The sequence below is a fragment of the Amblyomma americanum genome, chromosome 7, assembly GCF_052857255.1.
Source record: "Amblyomma americanum isolate KBUSLIRL-KWMA chromosome 7, ASM5285725v1, whole genome shotgun sequence".
Classification (NCBI taxonomy): Eukaryota; Metazoa; Arthropoda; class Arachnida; order Ixodida; family Ixodidae; genus Amblyomma; species Amblyomma americanum.
The window spans coordinates 56,949,743-56,972,544 of record NC_135503.1 but is presented as its reverse complement, the minus strand read 5'-3'; the positions used below and the strand labels follow the sequence as shown (position 1 = coordinate 56,972,544).

Below are 22,802 nucleotides of genomic sequence, written 5' to 3'. Positions count from 1 at the left end.
AGAAATTACATGCTCTTGAGGTATTTCAAAAGTCGAAAATTTAGGCCATTTCTACCTCGATACTCCTGGATGCAACGTTTGTGGCACAATAAAAATTCCCATTCGTGCATCATCATGTGAACAATAACTTTCTAAAATTAAAAGTTTTGGCAATTTTTACCACTTGCGACGCCTGTGGTATATAGAGAGCTAATGCCACATGGGCGGAATTGGTCATGCTGTACTTAACATTGATAAATCCCTGGAGTCATCACACCCCTCCTGGCGCAGTGCAGCAGCAGTTAATCTATGCGCCACTGCCCTGCGATGACAGGTGCCGCTGCCACAGGTGGTGTCTTGTGCGACTCAAGTTGCTCTTCCCGAGCAAGCTCTGATGACCAGTCATTAATTCAAACGCCACCTACCATGGTAGGTAGTTTGCTCACAACCCGACGGGCAGGCTTTGATGACGCCACAAGGTCACGTGACCTATGTGGCCCACACCTAGATTGCTCCTCTGAGGATTTTTCGTGGGTTCTTCGCTCACGGTCAACGACGCCGACTTTTCTGCGACACGGGCTCATTAACGCTATCTCGTTAAAAAAGCCTAAGGCAAGCAAATTAGAAAAAAAAATTACTGGTCACAGTGTAATTCTTATTTAGGGTGAAAAATAACTAGATATATGAAAAAAACCTGCACAAAGTATATAAAATATATTGTTTTAATGATTCTAGTGGGAAAAATTGCGTTTTGTAGGAAAAATTTTTGCTTCCTGCGGCACATAAAAATGGAGGCTTGTAGCAAATTTTAGGCTTTTCGAGCCAGCAATTCGTGTCGCTCCGCTTGAGGTGTCATTCCGAGCGGAGGGGCACGAAGTAGCTCACTGCTGGCGAAACGCAACGAGCGGGCAGATTGTGAAACATACGAGAAGTGGAACATCAGGCTGCAGAGAGAGCGGCGCCATCCCTTGTATACATAGCACGTCGCCTCGCCACATCTGGACAGCAACGTTGGCAGAGGAGTGCGCCCAAATGCTGCTTTCTCGACGAGACTCGTGCGCTTAATGTTCGCATATCGCGCCGTACTCAGCCCTGCGGTGGGCTCATAAATGTTGCCGTGTCCGTACGACAACCATCAGAGTGATCTTGGCAGCAACACTTTCTTCCCAGCACTTAAACAACGCTTATAATCTATCTGATCTGAGCTTTTAGCTGTGGCAAAGTTCCGTATTAAACTTTCGTGATGCTTTAAATTGTTCACAGAGTTGGCGGTCATATCAAAATATGTTCCAAGTGTGCTATCATAACGGCGGATAGCTTCAGTTTAAGAAGCCTTCGTGAAAATTCTCAAATGATGCTCGGCGTGCTTCGCACGGCCTAAATTTTATTGCTGTAATGCTGATGCAGTTCCACAGCGGCAGTGACCGCAGCGGTAGGCTAGTGGTCTAAGCATTCGCCTCGCATGCGGAAGGTGCGGTGTTCAATCCTCAGTGTCGCCAAGCACATACCCACTGATGACATTGAATGTGCACAAGCTTTCCCCTGGTCAGGTACCCTGCTTATGTGGGGCTAAATGCTTGGGAAATGGGTCTTTGACCCCGCCTTGTGTTTGACAATGAATTACCTTGTGCCATGACGCTCTTTGACACAAGCTGCCCTTGCGCCATAAAAATTAATCATCATAGTTATTACCCCAGTGACGTGAGCGCTCACAACAGAACGCGCGAAAACGAAACTATACCATGAGAGAGAGAGCGCGGCCTGCGCTAAGGGGTACGCCTGCGTGGTCTGGCCAGTGGCGTTTGTCCTAGCCCCGTATGGCCTGAAGGATGATTCCAATCGACGGAAATTGTGCAGGGTGAAAGTGGTCGGCACGAATATACAGCTGGAGTATTCGCGTGCCGCGGAGCTATAGACTACGGCCGCCCTGCTAATTCCTGGAAGGCGCTTCCGTGTGCGTCGCGCATCGTAGGGACCGAAAAGGGTAGGAGCACTGGCGGCTGTTCACATTATTCGTTGCATGATTCATTGGCACGTTCACGGCCAACTGTCGGCTGCGGCAACCGCGCCGCACGTACTGCACTTCCGGTTTCCGATCAACAAGAGCGGAGCGGCTGCAACGGCTCTCGTGATGGCCATCAATGAATTACTTTCATGCAAAGACATGCTTGACACGCGCAATATCTCGCATGTCAATCTAGTGAGCGCTGCTCAGAAACGCCACGATTTTTGACCGCGTGTTCGAAATTTCGGATATTTCCATACGTCTACTGTCCGTGACGCTGTCAAGGAAAGAGCGCGCCGCCAACATTGGAAAGCGCCAGCTTCAGTTCCGGCTTCGCTATCGCCAAGGTTTTTCAATTGACTTTTGGCGCTGTGGCACAAGGGTAAGAAAAAACCCGATTTTGTAGCAGCATGTAGCAGGATTCGCCATTTGGCGCAGTTTGGAGCAATTGGCTTAACAGCCGCACCACTGCACAGCACATCTATACACTCACAACAAGTGGCGAAAATTCTAGATTAGGAAGCATCAGACTCAGTTATTTAAGGCTCACTTAATCTTGCGCGCAGACATCAGAGCTTAAAAGTGATTGCAATAGCCATCTCAAGTATGTTCATTCAAACGGGAACGCTGTGAAATTATTAACGGCACCAAAGGTAGCGGTTTGGGCTAGTTGGTGAAACGTACACAGGGGGTACACAGCCACGAGGTCAGGGACACCGGAGAAGCAATGACTGACAACTGACGTTTATTTTGCACTCAGCGAAACACGAAACGAGAGACACGAAATGCGACGCAAAGAACAATAGCCAAGAAAACAAAACCGATCAACTAAGGCACAGGGGATGGTAAAAACGTAAACGGATAGCTTGGGCAAGGCACCCAAACACGGACGGCACATTACCAAGAAATGCTAACCACAGCGCGTCTCCTATTCAAAACGCCCAGGTGACAATGCCCATCCGCACTGTGCGCACACCTATTAGTAAGCTCAGTGTGCTCTCATATAGACTGACGTCCAGCTAGACCACTTTGGCGCCAAGCATAAGAAGGAACGCACGCATATGAAAGTATTACTTTTTCACACTTCAAGATCGCACCTCCCTTTTCAGTGTAAAAACAGATCAAGTCCAGAGTGACACTTTTGTCATTTACTGATAGGGCGCGTCCACAATAATCTGCTATAAAGTGACATTAGTCCGCATCTGTAGACAGCGCGTCCTTGCGGCCACAGGCAGCGACCAAAACAAGCTCAAGATAGGGAGACCTCTCATGTTTGTAAGCTAAGCCGCGCGAGGTCAATGCTGCGCCCTGCTGCGCTGATAGAAAGTGCCGAGCTCGCCTTTCGGCGCCTTGTCTGCAATTCGTTGCGCTGCTCTTTCCAGTCATCTCGGTTACAAACTCTGCAGGATAAAAAGGCTCTCCCGATGATCTCCAATAGGCCTTGTCCTGTGCCAGCTGCGGCCACAAATCTCCTAATCTTCCTTCCTGGCCCTCTGCACATTTTCCTGCTGCTGACAGACCTCCCTCAGTTCGGGCAAAAATTGTTTGTAGACTGTCACTTGTGCCTGGTGCATACTAGTAGGACACACATTGCCATAAGGACAGAGGCGTGCCCCGTTACCGACGTTAGCACTGTTACATCTTTGTGACATCAAAGCACACACACCTACACACCTTTCCACCATCTATACAGAGAAAAGCTGGAACACTTTCTTTTTGGGCTACTGCAAGCATGTGCAGAACACTCAAGCTGTTATGCCCTTTGTGCATCCTAGGACGCAGAAGCACCAAGGTTCCAGACATGTTGAACTTGCACTGGTTTTCCTGGTGGTGCTAACCCTGATGCCACTTCATGATGGCACAACTAATCTACAAGTAGCAATGCAATCAGCCATTGTATTCAGCGGGCCTTGTTATATTCCTTATTTTCTTTTCAAATACTATAACGAATGACGAAAAATGTTGAAAAAACAGTGGTTTTGGGAGGCAGTTTTACATAGTCAGGCAATCCCATTCAATGTTCATAATGTGCAACAACTTGAATTAATGTCTTTGATAATGAACATCACTTGGAATCTCAATTTAGGTACTTTTAAAAATGGTGTTGTGAGTCCACTGAGGTGCATCCTCCAAACCTGCATTATAGGTACAGTAAGAGCTGAACTTGTGAAGCTGTGAGTATGCAAATAGGTGAATTATTGCCATCTAGTTCCCCCTAACAGAACACGCAAATGCAGTAAGTGCCAGTCACTGCAAATTTTACAAAAATCTACTCAGCAAAAGAAAACGTAACTCAGCTAACACAGTAAGTCTTGCCATTCACAGCAGGCTGTAGTATCACTGAACACTTAAACACTGCACAAGAAAAGAGGCACAGATTAGCAAGCGCATTTTATTTCACATAAATAATTTTTTTTGTGTCTAGGAACAAATTCACATCTGCGAGGCAACAGAACAACAAAACCAATCAGCACAGTAGTCAACATTTGTGCAATAGCTAGCAATGTCAGTGATCCACACTTTTTCTCCGCATATAAATCAATGCTTGAAAAGCAGGACTAAAACATTTCCACATACTCATGACTGCACTGCAGTCATGATCTTATCTTTGTTTGGCCAAAAAAGAAGTGGCACATATATATACATATTTTTACATTTTTACATAGCATAGTTTTTCTTCATCCTCATGTATTTATTATAAAACTGGTGTAAATGATATAAAAGCTATTTTAAAATCATCCTGCACTTTTTAATATGGCACATTTATCAAACAATAGCCTCCATTACAATTACCATAGTGACAATGTTCCATTCGATAGCTCTCTGCAACATCTGCACCTCTACTGATGCCGCCATAAAGTAAGCCAATCATGCCTGCTTGTAACAAGTTGAAAGTTCTTAAATGGTGGAGTAATACAGCCTTATAATTACAAGATAAAATAGAACAGCCATTTCGGAGTGTTACTTGGCAGACGGGTGCAAGTTTAACAGTCTTACATGAACAAATTCTATTTTCCGAGGCTTCATACAATGCAGAAGAGGTGCTCTAAAGGGACCGACCACTGACTGAAAAGCGTCACGAAATTATGGTGCAAATGAAACGATCGTGCCTCATCATGTAAGCATTGAGCACTGCTTTTGTAAAAAAAAAAAAGCTTCAGAGTTTAATCATTTGCAAGATTTGGAAGAAAGCAACAGTCATTCATGACAATGCCATAAAATCCTTGTTCTCGGCATGTTAAGATTCGGATTTAGAACCACTGGCACGAACACTTGGCTTTCTGCCTAAAGACAAACAGTCACAAATTGGTTTAAGTCCACAGCAAAATTAATATGTGCACTTAGTTACAGTACAAGCTGAAGCAAAAATAACTCAGTCCAAAAAAAGTTTTCAGAACATGTTTCAATACTATGTGCCATTACATTCTAAAGGACACTGTTTGAATGTGGAGAATACACTGATGCATGACCATCAAAATAGCTTGCATTTTACTGAGACTCAGATGCAGATCTGTGTGACTGTTGCTTCGACGCACTCATACTTTCAACAGCATGCTTACTAATCTGCCATGACCAATTTACCGAGTACCAGATTTGGCCAATTTGGTTAGCCTATTTGTCTGCTCAAGGTACACATGGTATAACAGAAGGCACTATCTACAGGCAGCCTATTAGGAACTGCAGCACATTATGTCGTATGCACTCTTAATTGAAAGCCCTGTGGTGTGCCTTTTATGTATCTTGAACATACAATAGAAAGCAGCATCTGTGTCAGGACATTACATCAAATTGTGCACGTATCTTGCAATAAGAATTCACTTGTTGAAAAGAGCTAGTGTGGCTTATCACCTGCGAGACAGAATATAAACACCGGTCAGACACATTATTCAAGAAAGTCAGCCTGATAACAACAGGCAATTGTGTTTATGAAGAAAAAAATGAAGACTACTCCTTAAATATATGGTGCACAAACTGTGCCTTAATATTTTGCCTCCATTTACTGATGTAGGCTAAATTTGTGTATGCACAAAGTGACATTTGGTAAAATTTATGTGGAACAGTACATTGAATCATAGAAAGAGGCATATCATCAGAGAACAGTATGTTAACACAACTTCTTACAAGCGCAAGCGAAGATAATACTTTATGAGCATCTTTGTCTCGTTAACGTTGTGTGCATTCGACGTGGTCCAAAATAAAAACTATACGCCATTAAGCTGAATGACTGTGAATGTAAAAAAAAAAAAAAACCCGGAAAAATTTCTCCAGGCCAACCATTCATAACGCTGAATACGTACAGTGTGAATGAAATTGACTTAAACTGTTAACACATATGTTAATTAGGCAGCCAAAAGAGAAAAGATGATCATTCATTCATCCAAGCACTAATATGTGTCAGACTGCAGTTCCTTTGCACACAGCCAATGTAAACCAAGGCAGCAACAAAAACATTCAAAATTTTTTCAGAAGCTTATCGTCCTGTTCTTCTGACCACTCAGAATATCAGCAGGCGAAAATGACATGCCAGTAAACAGTAAAAAGAAAGGAAGAGACCCAGGTTCATAGACACACTTGTCAGGTCAGATGTAAGTAAAATTATGAGGCTCCTGCTCCTTGGAGATCCTGGTCTGTACATATCCTTTATCAATTCTTTAATATTACAATTCTCTTGGCCACCGTCAATATTTCTTTGTAGCAAGTATGTACTCCTTCCGACAGCATGTCATCAAACATGGTCTATAAACAATGACCACTGCTTTCTGAGTACCACAGAAAGAACACTAACTCCTGAACATTCAACAATTATTATACCCAGTGTAAATGACACTGAATGGTGCAACCCCTGGATACTTGCACTGATTTAAGGGCAAGTTAGGCTACTAAATGCCTGCCGCTCCATTTTATTTCCGTCTACCATCTGTTTCATAGCAAAAAATACTACCATCACACTTCTTTCACTCATTAAAATATTCTTCCTTGACCTCTGTCTAAAAATAAAAGGCAACACAATGAGCCTTTGGTGTCCATACCAAGGCATGTTTTGGCCAAGGGAGCACACGACATGCTGTACATACTAGCAGAAGTGTTTCATGAACTAACGTTCCTTGGTTGGTAATCAATGTGCACCGCACATCAAGCAGTCAAGCGCAACCAGTGAAGGCCTGGCACTCAATCTCTCACAAAGATTATGTCAAGGCTGCCTTTTTCTGGAACACAAACAATGTTCAGAGAGTCAACTTTAGCTGCCTCTATCCACCGACAACACAGTCCTTTTGCTAGCTGGTAGTTCTCTCTGGCTTTGACCACAAGGCCCACATCATGCACCGCCATCTAGCTGCTGAGGCTGGTGCTGCTGGTTCCACAGCATGGCGTAGAAAGTGGATGGGTTAGACAGCAGGCTGCGATGGGTTCCCCGCTCGCACACCCTGCCGTCACTGAGCACCAGGATCTCGTCCGCGTCCACCACGGTGGAGAGGCGGTGGGCAATACAAATGGACGTGCGGCCCTTTGATGCCCGCTGAAGTGCCATCATGATTTTCTGTTCAGAAAAGATTTGAAGGAGGAAGGGGGGGAGGGGACAGATAGAAAAAAAAAAAAGTAACATCTATTAAGTTCCTCCAGCCTGGAAAGGCGGCCCCAGAATGGTGGCAGAAATATGAGACGATAGCAAGGACAACCTGTCTAGTTACACTTGAGGAGTAAAAACTAATTTCTGCGTGCAATTTTTTTATGAACATAATTTTATGAACAGCAGTGTAACGGCACTGACATTAAACAAACAGGCATGATGGCATTATAAATAATGCCATAGGTCAGCTTTTAACGAACCCTCACATCTGCATTCTTCAGCAGCTCAACTATCCAATGCACAGGGTCTTCTGTCAAATGCCTATGTTCTAATGCCATTACTTGAAGAACTTTTGCAGTAACTTTCATGGCCAATGTCATTACTTGAAGAACCTTTGGCAGTAGCTTTAATGGCCCGAAAGAGAATTGAAGCTCAGATGCGAAGTTTGTTCCTGTTCTCTCGAACAAACTCCTTCTGGCCCACGAAATACTGTGAACCCATGCTCATGCTTGATACTCGTAGTTCTTGAATGCCCAAGGCTCAGCCCACGCCTCCCGTTAGTATGACAACAATGGCTTATCTCGCTGTCAGCCTAAGAATGGCTCATTTCTGCATATTTTCTGCTCCTGCGCCCAACTAAGGCAACTAAGGCAAGTTTGGTCAGACAAAGATTGAAAAAAAAAAAAAGAGAGCCTTTTCAGGATGACTCCACACCAACTTTACTAAGAAAATGATCACGTGTTCAACAAATAAATTAAGCACAATGGTAAAACACTTTCCTCCCTAGCAATACAAAATCTGGAATGGTTTCAAGTTTACAAAATGAGTCAGATGGCAGCTTATATAATGTAATAGCAGTGAAAACATCTACCATGCAATTTTTTTTTTGCATGCGTTCACAGAACAACTTATACAGTCACAAAATATACACACTTGGAGGATGCTTTTTTTTCCTTTAAAGCAAAGCTTGTACAGGTTGGTTGGTTGGTTGGTAATAAGTTTTATTCAGACCCACTTCAGTGGATCAGGTGAGGGTGGGTGAAGGGGGAGGGGTTTGAGCAGGGCGGCGACGGGCCCTGGGGTTGCTCTAGATGGCCGGGCACTGTTGGGACACGGCAACCTTCAAGGCCCAGCCCACAATGCGAAGCTGTAGCTCCGCCTGTGAGCTGCGCAGAGCAGCCTCCCATCGCTCCTGTGATTTCAACCCTTGGGAGGCAGGCTTCGGTTTGTTTGGGCAAATTTTATATGCGTGTTTAAAATCCGCTCTGGTGCTTGGCCATAAGTGACAGGTTGGAAATTTCTCCCCTCTATGCATGAGAAAGAGGAGGAAAGGCGATGCAATGGTAGCAGTTTGTAATCGATGCCATAAAACCTGCTCTATTTTGGTCAGGGTAGGGTGAGGAGGGGGTAGATTTGGCGGGAGTTTCTATAATGCATAGTGATGTCGTGACAGGTGAGGAGGCGGTCCCTCGCACTTCAGAACGAGGGCGGGCTGTCCACTGCCTGGTTTACAAGAGCGTGGGCTTGCTCATGGGTGGCCGTGTTGCCTGGATGTCCGCAGTGCGCAGGAACCCAGAGGAGGGCGATGTGGCAATAGGGAGGGCGAGCAGGTTGGAGGATTTTAGCGGTACAGGTGCAATGAAAAGAATGAGGAAAGAGGGAAACTGAAAGCCGCCATAAGGCCTGATTAAAAATAATAATGAAGCAGAGATTCAATACAGCTTCGCGCTGTCATTACAATGTTTCGAAAGCAGCACGTGATCTTCCTATGGCTGACTTGACTTCACTAGGGAGCACACAAAGATAGAGAAGTTCGATTTGAAGGGGTTTAAAGTCCCAAAGCGACTCAGGCTATGAGGGACGTCTTAGTGGAGAAAGCCGGATAATTTCGACCACCTGGGGTTCTTTAACATGCACTAATATTGCTTCGTACACAGGCCTCTAGCATTTCATCTCCATCGAAATGCGACTACCACAGCCAGGATCAAGCCCGTGTCTTTCGGGTTAGCAGCCGAGCACCATAACCACCGAGCCACAATAAAGAAGATGAAGAAGCATTCGGTGAGGTGGAGAGGGATGATTGGTGGAGAAGAAAAGAAGACGACAACAAGCCATACGTGGACTAACACCGAGGCTATAAAAGGGCGAGTGAGAGCGAGGCACGGGGGAGAACAGCAGAGTAGCGGAGGCTCCGGCGGTTCAGGGACACATCGGCTGGAAGAGAGCGACGCCGGCTACTGCTCCGGTGAGCTCGCCTTCTACAGCTTCGCATCGTGGATTTCCTGCCGTGTCTGAGCCCGTTCCGGGGAGTCAACAGAGGACACTACCACCTGCTACGGCCAGGGGTGTCTCCAGTGCTGTTGCCACCCATTCGGGTGGTGCCCCCAATGCCAACAACACCGGCATCACCTCCACGGGCGCTTAGACCGGGAGCTTGTACGACGCAGCCAGCGACGCCAGCCCAAGCACGTCGAACGCCGCCTCGACGCTAGCTACTGGACCCATACAACATCGCACTCGCACCGAACCAACCGTGACCACGAATGCCGACCGCTACCAGTGGAAAGCTAGTAGTAGACGCTAGTAGTAGTGTTACCGGGTCGTGTGTATTGATAATTTTTGTGTTTTGTGTTAATTTTGTTAGCTTTGTGTTCTAGTGTGTGTGTCACGCAGGGTGTATTAAATGTGCGTTTGTGTGGCTACACCTGTCGCCTAGTCCATTCTTTCAGTTCGAGTGTTATTCGGGGAGATCCGTGACACCGACACAGAGCCATTTTCAGGCAAGGACGATTTACACAAGGGAGAAGAAGTGTGCCTGGCCCCTTTTATCAGAGCGAAAAATTTCCCATGAGAAAACTGCACTAACCCATTTGCTTTTAAACTGAAAATGTTCAAGAACTCTACTGATTATTAAGACTGCACTCCCAGTTATCAATGTTAAGAGCTGCCTCCTTCCCTATTCTGAGAAGAAAATCCAAATCTGCTCCCATTTTGAAACCCAAAATTGTTATAGAAACTCTGTGTATAATGCAATTTCTACTTCGAAGCTGGCCTTCCCGAAGGTTATACTTTGCCAGTAAAAACAGTCAACAGTACTTAATAGAAAGAAGCAGTCATCATATATGTTACTTCCACAAAGCATTCTCAGTTACTCCAGGGTGATTGAACATCTTTTTCAACTCTTGCCACTCCGTGGCCAAATTCACTTCAAGATTACATCAAATCATACTTTCTAGAAGTGAGCCAACTAAACGTAAGCACTGATCTGACACCTTATTGGTATCACTGTTCCAATGTTCCAAGGCCTATGTCACACTATCCAAAGCTGGATATTTTGTGAATTATAAAGCATGCTCACATGATGAAAATTTTTTGTTGCAGTAGGAATATGCGACCAGAGCCAGAACACTTAGCATCGGCATGGAAATGCAAGGCACACAGAGAAGAAAAAAATACTACAGGTGAAAAAAAAAAAATACAGTGAGTATGAATAAATATACTCTTCACACTAAGAGTAGAGAGCTGGGCTTGGGGATGGTTTGCAACACTATGAGACATGGTGTCCACTCTCCCTTTGTCCTGCGTTTTTTCTGCACTGGAAACGTGTCATAGTGCTCACTTTTTATAGTCTGTTAGTGACACTAAGTATTTTACACCTTGCACAAAATCAAGTGCTTGTGGTAGGATATTCCGACAAAAATGAGAGGAGAAAAGTCACTTTTTAGGACAGTTAGGATCAAAACCCTATTTCTTGATTCAAATTGAATATAATAACACCCTATTTTCATCTCCAAAATTTAAAATACACAGAAAAAAAAGAAGAGAAAGGGCCTTGTTTAGAAAGAAACTCATGCCAAACAATGAATATCCTGCTTTTATTTTTGCCGAAAGCTGCATATGGCAATGGTCAAAAGATTATACAGTGAAGACAGTCATATGCATTCAGCAATGTACATAACTTTTTATACCAAAAGCACTCCTGTATAAAGGCACAGACAGACGTGTTAGCACATGTGCAATTACCTAACGTTAAAATGTACCTGATAACAAAGGAACCTCTTTTTTCGTGTCTTCTTTCACTCCCTCCTTTATCCCTTCCCTTATGGTGCAGGTGTATAGAGGTTACTGCGTCATTTCCTTTCCTGAAAAACCAGTTTTATCTAATAACAAAATGTTCTGTGATTAAAAACTGTAAGCTGTGCCCAGACAGAATGAATTAAATCACAGCATCTCCAGGCGTGCCATTACTCTTTCAGGCAATAACCCTGAGATATAGTATAGATCAATTTGAGCACATGTCTCAACAACAAACAAAAAACACCCCTAAGCTCTTCTGAAAAATGGCCATGCTGATGCCAATAAGCTATCCATGAGCCTGAGATGGCAGCCCTTCACGCAGTGATAACCTCCTGAACAGCACAAGCAAAAAGTGGGAAAGACCACTTCTGTGCTCTGGGTTACACTTATACCGTCGGTAACACTGAAAGCAGGTAAGCAGAGTTTGCAAACATGTATTCAGCGAAATCTGGGTGCACATGAGAGACAAACAGAAAGTAAAGAAGACGGAGTTATTGTGATATACTGTTTGCTGCTCCGTTCGGGTGACCCCAGAGCACACAATGCAAGAGACATCGTTCAAGGGAACGTTCAGTCTCCTCAGGTTTTCCAGGAGTGGTAAAAATCGCTGAATGCTTTCTCTGCTGCTGGTGTGAAGCTTAGACTGACAAAGCTTATCAAGAGTAAAATAAAAAAAAGCCTCCTCAACACAAGTTGCAGGATGCAATTTGTTAAAATACTAAAATATGTTGCCAGACACCTGCAGCTGCACGATGACAAAAAAAAAAATACTGAGAGTAGGGTGCAAACGTAAAAAAGAGCTGACTGCACCAGGCTGCAGAGGTTGACCAAGAAAAGTTTTGCTGGCACACCATAGATACTACTTCCTTGATGCATAAAAAAGAAACAATGAAATCTCACTGCACTGGTTTAGGGACTCTCATAAGATAGAGTAAATTTCAAACAAACAGATGATGACCACATATATCTAGCAGAGCACAGCTGTAAGGCCAAAAAGAAAAGCATGTAGCAGTTGGGATCCACGTAAGGTTGGCTTCAAACAATAATGTCGTCCACAGCATGGATAGCTACAAGCGGCTGCTTACAGATAAAGCAGTCACATTGGGGAACAAGTAAAGGTGTTACAAAGCCGTTCATCTTTTGTGTTTGTGAACTTATAAAAACCGTGCAGTTTCTGTGGCTTCACTCATTTACCGGAGGAGACAACTTCCTTCTTTTTCATAAAAGTTTATATGAAATAGGACAATATACAAAAAGCTAGGATGAAAAAGTGGTTGTGTCAATGTACAGGCAGGATTAGCCTTACAGTAGCCTGTTGGCAATCGCTCTGCCTGTGTCATTGATTTAAATGATTAGTATTTCTCTACCACTATTCCATGAGGCCAGTGTACTAAAAAAAACATCCGAGTGATTGTGATACTGTTCGCCACTCAGTTCAGGTGCAGTCAGGCTACACAATGCGAGGGACATCATTCAAGACGACGTTCAATCTCCTTAGGTTTTCCAGGAGTGGTAAAAATCGCTGAATGCTCTCTCTGAAACCTGCATTCATTGTGAGACGTGGGCTTTATTCCTAAAGCTCAGAAACAGAGAGAGAGAGAGAGAAAGAGAGAGAGGCAGAGTAGCGTTGAGCATCACTCACATGCTCAGTGATGGAATCGAGAGAGGAGGTGGCTTCATCAAACACCAGGATGGGGCTGTTCTTGAGAATGGCTCGCGCGATGGCCACACGCTGCTTCTCACCGCCTGAGAGCTTCAGGCCACGCTCCCCAACCTGGGTGGCATACTGCTTGGGCCAGCCCATTATGGAGTCGTGCAGTTCCGCCATGGCGGCAGCCTGCCGCACGTCTTCGGGGGAACGCGTGAAGTCGCCATAGTGAAGGTTGTACTCAATCGTGTTGTGGAACAACACTGCGTCCTGCGAGTGGCAACAAAAAGTGCCAAAAAATTTTCAAAGCAATTCTGAGCTGTTTTTTGAGCCCCAATTTCTAGTAGTTAATGTTGCAGCAATATCTCCATGCCAGTTCCAAACTACAAAACACAGTAAATCAGGTGCTTAGGTAAGTACAACCATGCACGGTTGCTAATTGCAATCATGATGTAACAAAGCCGTATGGAATGAAGACGCACTCACTGACCACAGTCGACGGTGTTAATAAAGTAACAGTGTTTTTCCAACAAATAATACCTTTCTCACATGGTGACTTTAGTCAATAATCAAACTGGGTTTGCCCAGAAATTAGAACGTTCTGGTAGGAGTGTGTGAACACTTGAATAAGAACATACAGTGAGTTGTCCAAGGGTGCAGATTGCAAATCGAATTCCCAGTTTCAAATTTAAGAATATTCAATATGCAGTCGAACTTTGTATATAAGAAAGTAAAATTTGAAGTAACAATATTTTTATTATACTCAACATTCGTCTTAAAAGTAGCCACCTTCATTAGCGTAGTCAAACCTATGGGCAAGGCTATGAACAGGGCTCTCAAGCATGAAGAACACAAAGCTACAAATATCTGCGATTCCTCAATTCATTTCCTCGTGCAATAAACATGTGAAACCTTGTACCTTGCAATCTGTGGCGGCAAAAGAAGAATGCACACAACTTTTAAATAAGGAACTATGGTGGCCAGTACGGTTGTGTGGCATTTTGAGGGTTTAAAAAGTACGAACTTTTCCGCGCACTGCAACAAAGACGTTACTTGGTGTGCCGATACTTGCAGTGCAAAGGCTGACAATGGCATGCACAACAGCTGAACGTGGTAACAGATTACTCAATTGTTTGCTAAGAAGGAGTGCTAACCACCAAGGCACTGAACCAATGTTTACAGCCATAGGCCACGTGTTGTGTCGTTTACTGCCTTTCACTTGCACAGGGCTTTCCAAAACAAGCAACAATTCTTGACTCGTTGCATCATTCTCTTAGCACAAACAAAGTTCTGAATTGGAGCTTGCATGGAGATGCGCTTCTGTGAGACAGAATGTGAAGGGAACGCTGCCACAAGTAAATATTATGTACCAAACATACCAAGGAGCGATGGGCGACAGTTCAATAACGTATCGGTCAGCTAGCGGCACCAGTTTCCTTTGGTGCTTGTAGATGGCACCAGTATGTCGAAGCTGCGGACAGCTTAAACAATATTCTAGAACCGGCGATTCATATAATCAAAAGGTTGCATTTTAAAAAAAAATTTCCTCTGATAATAATTCACTTATTTCGGACTGTGCAGATCTCTAAAATTGTTTCGCTGCAACCGAAACCGTGCCACACCTTGCCTTTTCCATTTCATCATACAAATTGTCATTATACAAGCTGAAATCTCATTGAAATAAAGCATGAATTCCAAAACTTGATTTTGTTTTGTTTTATTGGAGAATTCACTGTATCAGCATTCATTATAATGAGGTTCAGGCTGAAGACCCTTGACGAAGTAGGCATGCGCTTATACATGTGGCATTTCTGCAGCCAACGTCTTTCACCATGATGAGGTATGTCTAGGATATTGCGTGATGAGCTTGGGTCATGTACATCACTGGAGAAATACATACATTTTTCCTCTTCTGAAATGATTGCAAATCTTGGAACGTTTACCACCCCCTCCCCCAAATGACTTGTTTTTGCCATGATGAGTTCAACTGATATGGTGGCAGCGATTTCCATGGCAACACCTGATGCCTGATAACGAATCATACATCAAGGCAGAAACTGACTACCGAAGGAATTGCATATTATTGTGTTCCAACAGTGCCTGAAATTATAATACCTGGCAGTGATGCAAATAAAGAAGGTGCTGCACCCAGAGGCCTAGCCCAAGAATGTCGAAATTTTGTCAACAATCACAAGTCATGTGGTGGTGACAATGGCATGAACAAAACACAAGCAGACTAACGTGTCACTGATACGAACTCTTTATTGAGCTGACTTACAACCACAATGAACTGAAAAACTAGGCGGTGACGACAGCAGCCAGCATGCTCAGCGGTTGTCAAAGAACGGAATCATCGCCGCTTTCGGCCATGCTCAATTTAAACCCAGCATCGAACATTCAAGATAAGGAGCACGGAACAACATAGAAAAAGCAGTGCAAGATGACAACTTTTCTAAAGTACTCGGGTGCTGTCTTGCTAACAAACAAAGTGATGAGCCCATGTGGCACTGGCGATATACAAAGCACAAAATTAAAGGTCGTAGATGAAAACAAACTGCGCTTTGTGGCATCACTCCCCTCTGCATAGGGCTACATTTTTCATTTCCTGCCAGCACGCAGCGAAAAGCATAAAACTAATCGTAAGAGCCTCACCTGGGGCACGACTGCAATTGCTTTCCGCAGGCTGTCGAGCTCGACAGTTTTGATGTCTTGGCCATTGATTAGGATGCGCCCAGTGCTTGGATCGAAGAACCGATACAGCAGCCGGATGACTGTTGACTTTCTGCACAGCCAAAGAAAGAAAAGAGTGAGACCTCAAAAACCTCGAAAAATGGATAAAATGTTACTCCAATGGACACATGTATTTACCAGGCAGTATACATAACAGATGCTGAGCAGGATTTTTAAACTTTTGTCATCCCAAATACGCATCAGCAAAGACTAGAACTAAGAATCTATCATAGTGGGCAGAGCACAATTTGATGGTGCCTTTCGAGGATCCTATTTTCGAGTTTCTGCGACTGCTTTGTAACCTCCTCAGCTAGACCTGCTACGACTACTACCTCTGAAGACACAAACTCCAATATTGAAGTCTGTGCACTATCAAATGTAGCTTTAGTTATTTGCAGTCGAATCCCGGTTCAACGAAATTAAAGGGACCCGCGAAAAATTTTGTTGAAGCGGAAGCTTCTGTCGTGAAATTGGGCCAGACCATTGACAGTGGACTGGATAGTTCATGAATGTTTATTTTACACAAATTTATCAGTTTTAGTCTTTTGCCCTTTCGAAATGGGCGTTGTAGTGATTTTCTTGGCGCTCCAGAAATCACGGAACTGCGTAGTAAACGCACCCACTACATTTGCTATCAAAACTAATATTTTTTTTCCGAACGCGTTTTAAAAGCGCCTTTGCTTTAATCATGCAAGAGCCCGTACTTAGACCGCGCTACCTCGAGGCGTTTCGGCATAGACTATGAGCGCGTGTGCCCGCGTCACTGTGCGTTGAGGAGCGGCCACATGCACCTAGAAATTTGTCCTTTAGATGGCATACCAGAAATGTAGTTGCTCCGATTCTTCGAAGACGTGTTACGTTTTTTAACGCGCGATACAAACATACCGGCGGAGTGTCGTTCTGTTGAGACATCTGCCAAGAACCACCGACACTCGGAGTGCTCGCAGTGGCTGTATTCTGTTAGTGCCGGAGTAAACCAGATGGGGGGCGGGAAAGAACGTTATCATGATGCTCGCTTGTGGTGCAAAAGCGAGACTAGAGTGCATCCTAGCCGATGTCAGGGTTCTTGCAACGATTTGTCGCCCACCGGCGCGCCGGGCGACGGCGGAACGTTGCGGGCCGCTTGCTCGGTGTCGCAAGGCCTAGCGCCTAATGTGCTCTGCGAAGAAGCGTCGGAACTAGCCACCGTGTATCATATAACGTTTAATATTTTCACTGATTTCCGTTGACACAATATCTTCACACTGAAACGAACACTGTAGAACTCATTTCCGTCATGCTTTTGTCAGCAAAGCGAGCGAAAAAGCCAAAAGCCGCCGTGCACCAACGACCGCGGTTCGCAAGGGCAGAGTCTGAGCCGTCGGCAAAACCGTCTCAGGCAGTCGTGCGCAGCATTGCACGTTTATGCGCACATGACTGCACATTAATTTCAATTTTTCAGGGAATGTCAGCTGCGCTACTGAAAGCACAACCTGTCTTTGGCAGCCGTTTTTGGTGAAACACGAGCCCTTGTCGACTCGGAAAAACTCCGCTGAAGCAGGACCTTGTTCCGAAATTTGGTCATTGTGGGGGAAAATACCAGATTTACACGATTGTAAGTCGACCCTTTATTTGAAATTTAAAATTCCTAAGTGGGGGGTTGACTTACAATCGAAACGAAACGTTGAACTGCCAATAAAAGCAAGAAAAACAATCTATCAGGGACGCTACTGCGAGGTTACAAGTTTTTGTTTGCTCTACGGCTCTAAGCATAGCATTCAGGTATTCCACAGGCTTTTTGGCAAAGATTTTTAATTTTTTACTTTTACTACACACGCCGTTACCCGCCGCGATGGTTCAGTGGTTAGGGCGCTCGGCTACTGATCAGGATACCAGGGTTAGGACCCGGCCGCAGCGGCAGCGTTTCGATGGAGGCGAAACGCAAAGGCGCCCGTGTGCTGTGCGATGTGAGTACAGCACGTTAAAGATCTCCAGGTGGTCGAAATTATTCCAGAGCCTTTCACTACGGCACCTCGTTCTCCCTTTCTTTTTTTCACTCCCTCCTTTATCCCTTCCCTTACCCCTGGGTTTCCGCCGAGATTTGAGACAGATACTGTGCCATTTCCTTTCCCCCCAAAATTTCATTTCATTCCACTCCCAGGAGTATCGATAGTTAAGGAAAGGCCGCTGTACCAATCGCAGAGTCTGTGCCAGCACCCGGGAGTGTCGAAATCTGATGGAAGAGCCGCTATTTCAGTTGGTTGCATAATACGGCGACCAGGTGATTATATACGTAGTGGCGGCACTTCTAGGGAATGCTGATGTTTGCTGGAAGAGCCGGCACCCCGACACCAATCACTTTTTGTTTGGTGGCGATTGGAGTTGATGCATTTGACTCGACTGCCGGCCGCGTGCTTCGCTATGAGCTCTCCAGGTTCGAAAAGCATTCGGCGCTCATTCACTGCAGCGTCCAAAAGGGAGGCCATCATTTATGCCGAAGAAACCAACAACTGCGAGGCAGGCTGCAAGTTCGACGTTTCTGAACGGTTGGTGCGGGAGTGGAGGAAGCAGCGAAACAGAATTTTCGACTGCAACTCCAAGAGATGAGGTTTCCGCGGGCCTAAGTCGGGACGCTTTCTGGAGCTGGAGGTCAAGCTTGCAGCGTATGTCACCAAAATACGTGATCAGTCACTTCCAGTGACATGCGAAATGATCCCGCAACAAGCCGGGCCTTCGCTGTGGAAGTTGGGATACTCCGAACAGACTTCGAAGCCAGCAGGGCTTGGGCTCCGAAATTTATGAAGAGGGCTGGCTTCTCTCTTTGTCGGCATAGTATGCCAGAAGCTGCCTGCTGCTTTCAAGGAGAAAGTTCTCGCCTTCCATAGGCAGTACCTCAAGCTCCGCGACTCGCGGCGATACCTGCTCGGACAAATCAGCAATGCGGACCAGACTCCCGTCTACTTCGACATGACGAGCAACACAACAGTGAGCGTGAGGGGAGCTCGCTAAGTTAAGCTTCTCACGACAGGAAATGAGAAACTTCGGCTCACTGTTATGCTATCATGCTTGGCAGATGGCACAAAGCTCCGACCGTACATCGTCTTCAAAAGAAAAACTATGCCAAAGGAAATGTTCCCGAAAGGTGTGATTGTGCGAGTGAACGAAAAAGGCTTTATGACGGACGACTTAGTTATTGATTGGTACCGTCGGGTGTGGCTTTTGAGGCCAGGGTCATCCCTCAAAGATTGCAACCCGAACCTCCTCGTGCTGGACTCATTTCGCGGCCACCTTACCGTGAAAAAGGAAGGCAGAGCTACGAAAAGAACATACAGATATGCTGGTGATTCCCGGCAGTCTGACGGGGCAGCTGCAGCCGCTAGACGTTGGCATTAACAAGCCATTCAAGGACTTGCTCCGGCGTGAGATAACGAGAGGCTGGCGGCGGAAGGGCGGGAACTTACGCCAAAGGGGCGCGCGAAGAGAGCCTTCCTGGCGGCTGTGTGTGGGTGGGTGATTTCCGCTTGGGCGGCTGTACCACGCGGTATCATGGTGTGGTCATTTAGGAAGTGCGGGCTTTACAGGGAGGACGATGCGCTGTGGGAGCGGAGCGCCGATGACGACGACAGCAGAACCACTGAAGATGACTCAAGTGAGGATGAATAGCCCATCTATGCAATAAATTTTTGTTTTTGAGCACGTCCACCGGTGTTTTTTTTTCTTTTCGGACATGCGATCTGGGGGGTCGACTTACATTCGCGTCAAATTTTTTTTTTTTTCGGACATGCGGTTTGGAAGGGTCGGCTTACAATCGTGTAAATGCGGTAGTTGCCTTGCCTTGTACGGTATGCTGACGGGGAATCGGAAATACTTCGTTGTGGCGGAAATTTCATTGTCACGGTGTTCGTTGTAGCAGGGGTTTGACTGTAATTCAATTCAGCTGTGGCTGCAAGTTTTCAGGTAGAATGATAAAAACTTGAAATCCTGCTCGTGCAGTCTACTTTACAGCCCAATGCCGCAGCAATAAGCTTTCAGTGTTGAGTATACACTACTACAAGATCAACAGCATTGGTGGATAATCATCTACAATAGTACTTGCCCCTACCTTCTGGCTGTTGCCCAACAGTGTAACTCATGAAATGTACCAATGCCCGCAAACTTAACATGAATGTTTGAGAGCGTGACTTGGACTGACATTAGCAGTGATGAGCGCTGGCCGTTGGGTCTGAGACCATGCTGCATGGTAGCGTGCTCTCGAACCCAGCGGCCAAGGTTCAGAGGCCCTCTATCAACCCAAGCCACATGCTCAAGCATTCGTGTTAGGTTTGCAAGCGGTGATACATAAATATCAGAGCAAGTTTCCGTATTTACTGTCAGAAACTGAACTAAAGATAAAATGACCACCCTATATTTACTTCAATGGATGCAAATCCGACTTGCAAATTAAGCTGCTGCACCGATGAGAATAATATGAAGTGGAAGAAATACCAAAATGTAGAAGGAACGCCTGCTGCACGGCTATTTAATTTTTAATGCTGCTTGAAACAACACAACAGCAATACAGTAGTATCTCAATGATATGAATCCCACGGGGCTGAGAAAAAAATTGTATTATCTGAAACTTTGTATCATCCAAACAAACCAAATCCGTATGCAGGAGCATAGGAAATGCATCCACGCATATCTATTTATGGATGCCAGGATTTATTCACGGCCGTGTGGCCACAACTCACTTGCTCGCGGTGCGTACAGTGCTACTGGCCATCGTGATGTCTGCGATGAGTAGGCTGTACACTGCTGCTCACTGTTCGTGGTGGGTACCGCAAGATTAGCAATCACGGTGTTGGTGATGTACGGGTAGTGCTTAGTGCTAGAGGGTACGGTCGTGGCTCACACATTCGTGTCATCCCTGAGGCAGGTGAGAGAATTCGTAACATCCAGAATTCCACACATTGTGCACAATGCACTCCGCCCGGGAAATTATCAATTCATATCATCGCAAAATTCGTACTATCAGCCATGTTCATACTACTGAGATGTGTCCAGAGTTGGTCATAAGTCACCAGGCCATAGTCTTTGTTTCTAAGCATTGAACTGGGGTATTCATGATACCCAAAGGAGCCAAAGAAGCCAGTCAGTCAGCAGGGTGATGCAAGCAGAGTGCCCATCTATGAAGGTTCTTTACCCAGCCACATATGTGTAGTTGAATATTCGTCACAGCAAAGTTTTGGAGAAAAGAACCAATCTTAAAAGCGATGTGCAGAAGCTGTGGCAAAGTTACGTCTGAAAAATTATGCTTTACATGCCAAGAAAGACATGCTGGCCATGACACTTCAACGCTGCCTATTTTTAACGCACGGCAGCTCATAGATCATTTTTATTTGGGATGGTTTGGTTTGGTTAATGGGGTTTAACGTCCAAAAGCAGCTCAGGCTATGAGAGATGCCGTAGTGGAGGGTTCTGGATAATTTTGACCACCTGGGGTTCTTTCACGTGCACTTACATTGCAGAGTACATAAGCCTCTAGCATTTCACCTCTATGCTAGACACATGTGCTAGAGACCATTTCGCCAGCGCCGCGGCCGGGATCAAGCCTGCATATTTAGGGGCAGCAGCTGAGCATCATAACCACTCACAGTGATTCTCTTGGGATGGTGCTAAAATTGAAAATTGGTTTTGAGGAAAGGAAATAGCACAGTAATTTGTCTCACATTTTGGTGGACACCTGTACTGCCCCACAGTGGAAAGGACAAAGAAGGGAGTGGAACAAGAAAGGAAGAAAGAGGCGCTGTAGTGGAGGGCTTCAGAACAATTTGGACTACCTGAAGATCTTTAACATGCACTGACATCACACAGCACATAGGTGCCTTTTGCATTTCACCTCCATTGAAACATGCTCGCTGTAGCCGGATTCAAACCGGTCTCAGTAGCCGAGCGCCCTAACCACTGAGCCACCACGGCGGGTAGGATAGTGCTGTCTTAGTGCCGTTATTGGGAAGAGCGGTTATGGGAACAGAAATGAGGACGCGAGAAACCAGCTCATATCCACACACTGTGTACTCCTAGCTGTGATTAAGAAAGTAGGCCAAGTTATAAACCTCCCGTTTTTCAACTCCCTTTATTCAGGTGCCCCCAAAATAAAGATAAGTTACTGTAGTACTTTGGTAACATGCTTACACACCCTGTGCCACTGCCGCCAACCAAGGCCACCTTCTTGCCGGCAGGGATGGAGAAGCTGAGCCCTCTCAGGATGGGCTGCCCCTCGACGTAGCCGAACGACACATCCTCAAAGTCCACAGTGGCTGTGGTGGGACTGACTACCAGCAGTGGAGCGCCAGGCATAGACTGCGAGCAAAAGGTGCAGACACTGGTTAGAGGATGCCTGAACCTTGACTTGAGTGAAAGGCTGGAGGAGGAGGTGAAATGAGGGGAGAGAGGCAGTCACTATATTGAAGTAGCCTGGACAAATTTCAAGCACTTGGGGTTCTTTCAGGCATACAACATCGCTCAGCACATGGGTGTTTCACAGTGAGAGCTGTATCTGGCAAACTCGAAAAGGATGCACGGAGAAGGTGGACACCGCCTCAAAGCGGTCTGTACCACGGGTGGGAGAGGATGAGCACAGCCATTGCTATGCGTGAGCACGGGTCCGCACTGCCAGCTAAGGCTAGCAGGGGAGGAGAGACAAAGGGGCTGAGGCGAACCATAAGCGAGGGGGAGGCAGTTAAGGCTATGCAGGGAGGGGAGTACCTGGCCACACACAAATGCCTAGCACTACCTTCATCTTCTTCTAGTGTGGTGTGTGTTCATTTGAAACC

The 22,802-nt window shown here is 45.5% G+C and overlaps 1 protein-coding gene across 2 annotated transcripts in view; it reads right to left on the bottom strand.

Annotated features, from left to right (window-relative positions):
* Positions 1-4,362: 4,362 nt before the first annotated feature.
* LOC144099173 (iron-sulfur clusters transporter ABCB7, mitochondrial-like) overlaps positions 4,363-22,802 on the bottom strand; it is a 38,874-nt gene continuing 20,434 nt past the window's right edge. For both annotated transcript variants that reach the window (XM_077632303.1, XM_077632304.1), the window contains 4 exons: positions 22,166-22,329; positions 15,931-16,060; positions 13,273-13,548; positions 4,363-7,523 (listed from right to left, as the gene is read on the bottom strand). In XM_077632303.1, coding sequence (XP_077488429.1) covers positions 7,302-7,523; positions 13,273-13,548; positions 15,931-16,060; positions 22,166-22,329 — 792 coding nt within the window. In that variant the 3' untranslated portion in view covers positions 4,363-7,301. The remainder of the gene's footprint in view (positions 7,524-13,272; positions 13,549-15,930; positions 16,061-22,165; positions 22,330-22,802) is intronic.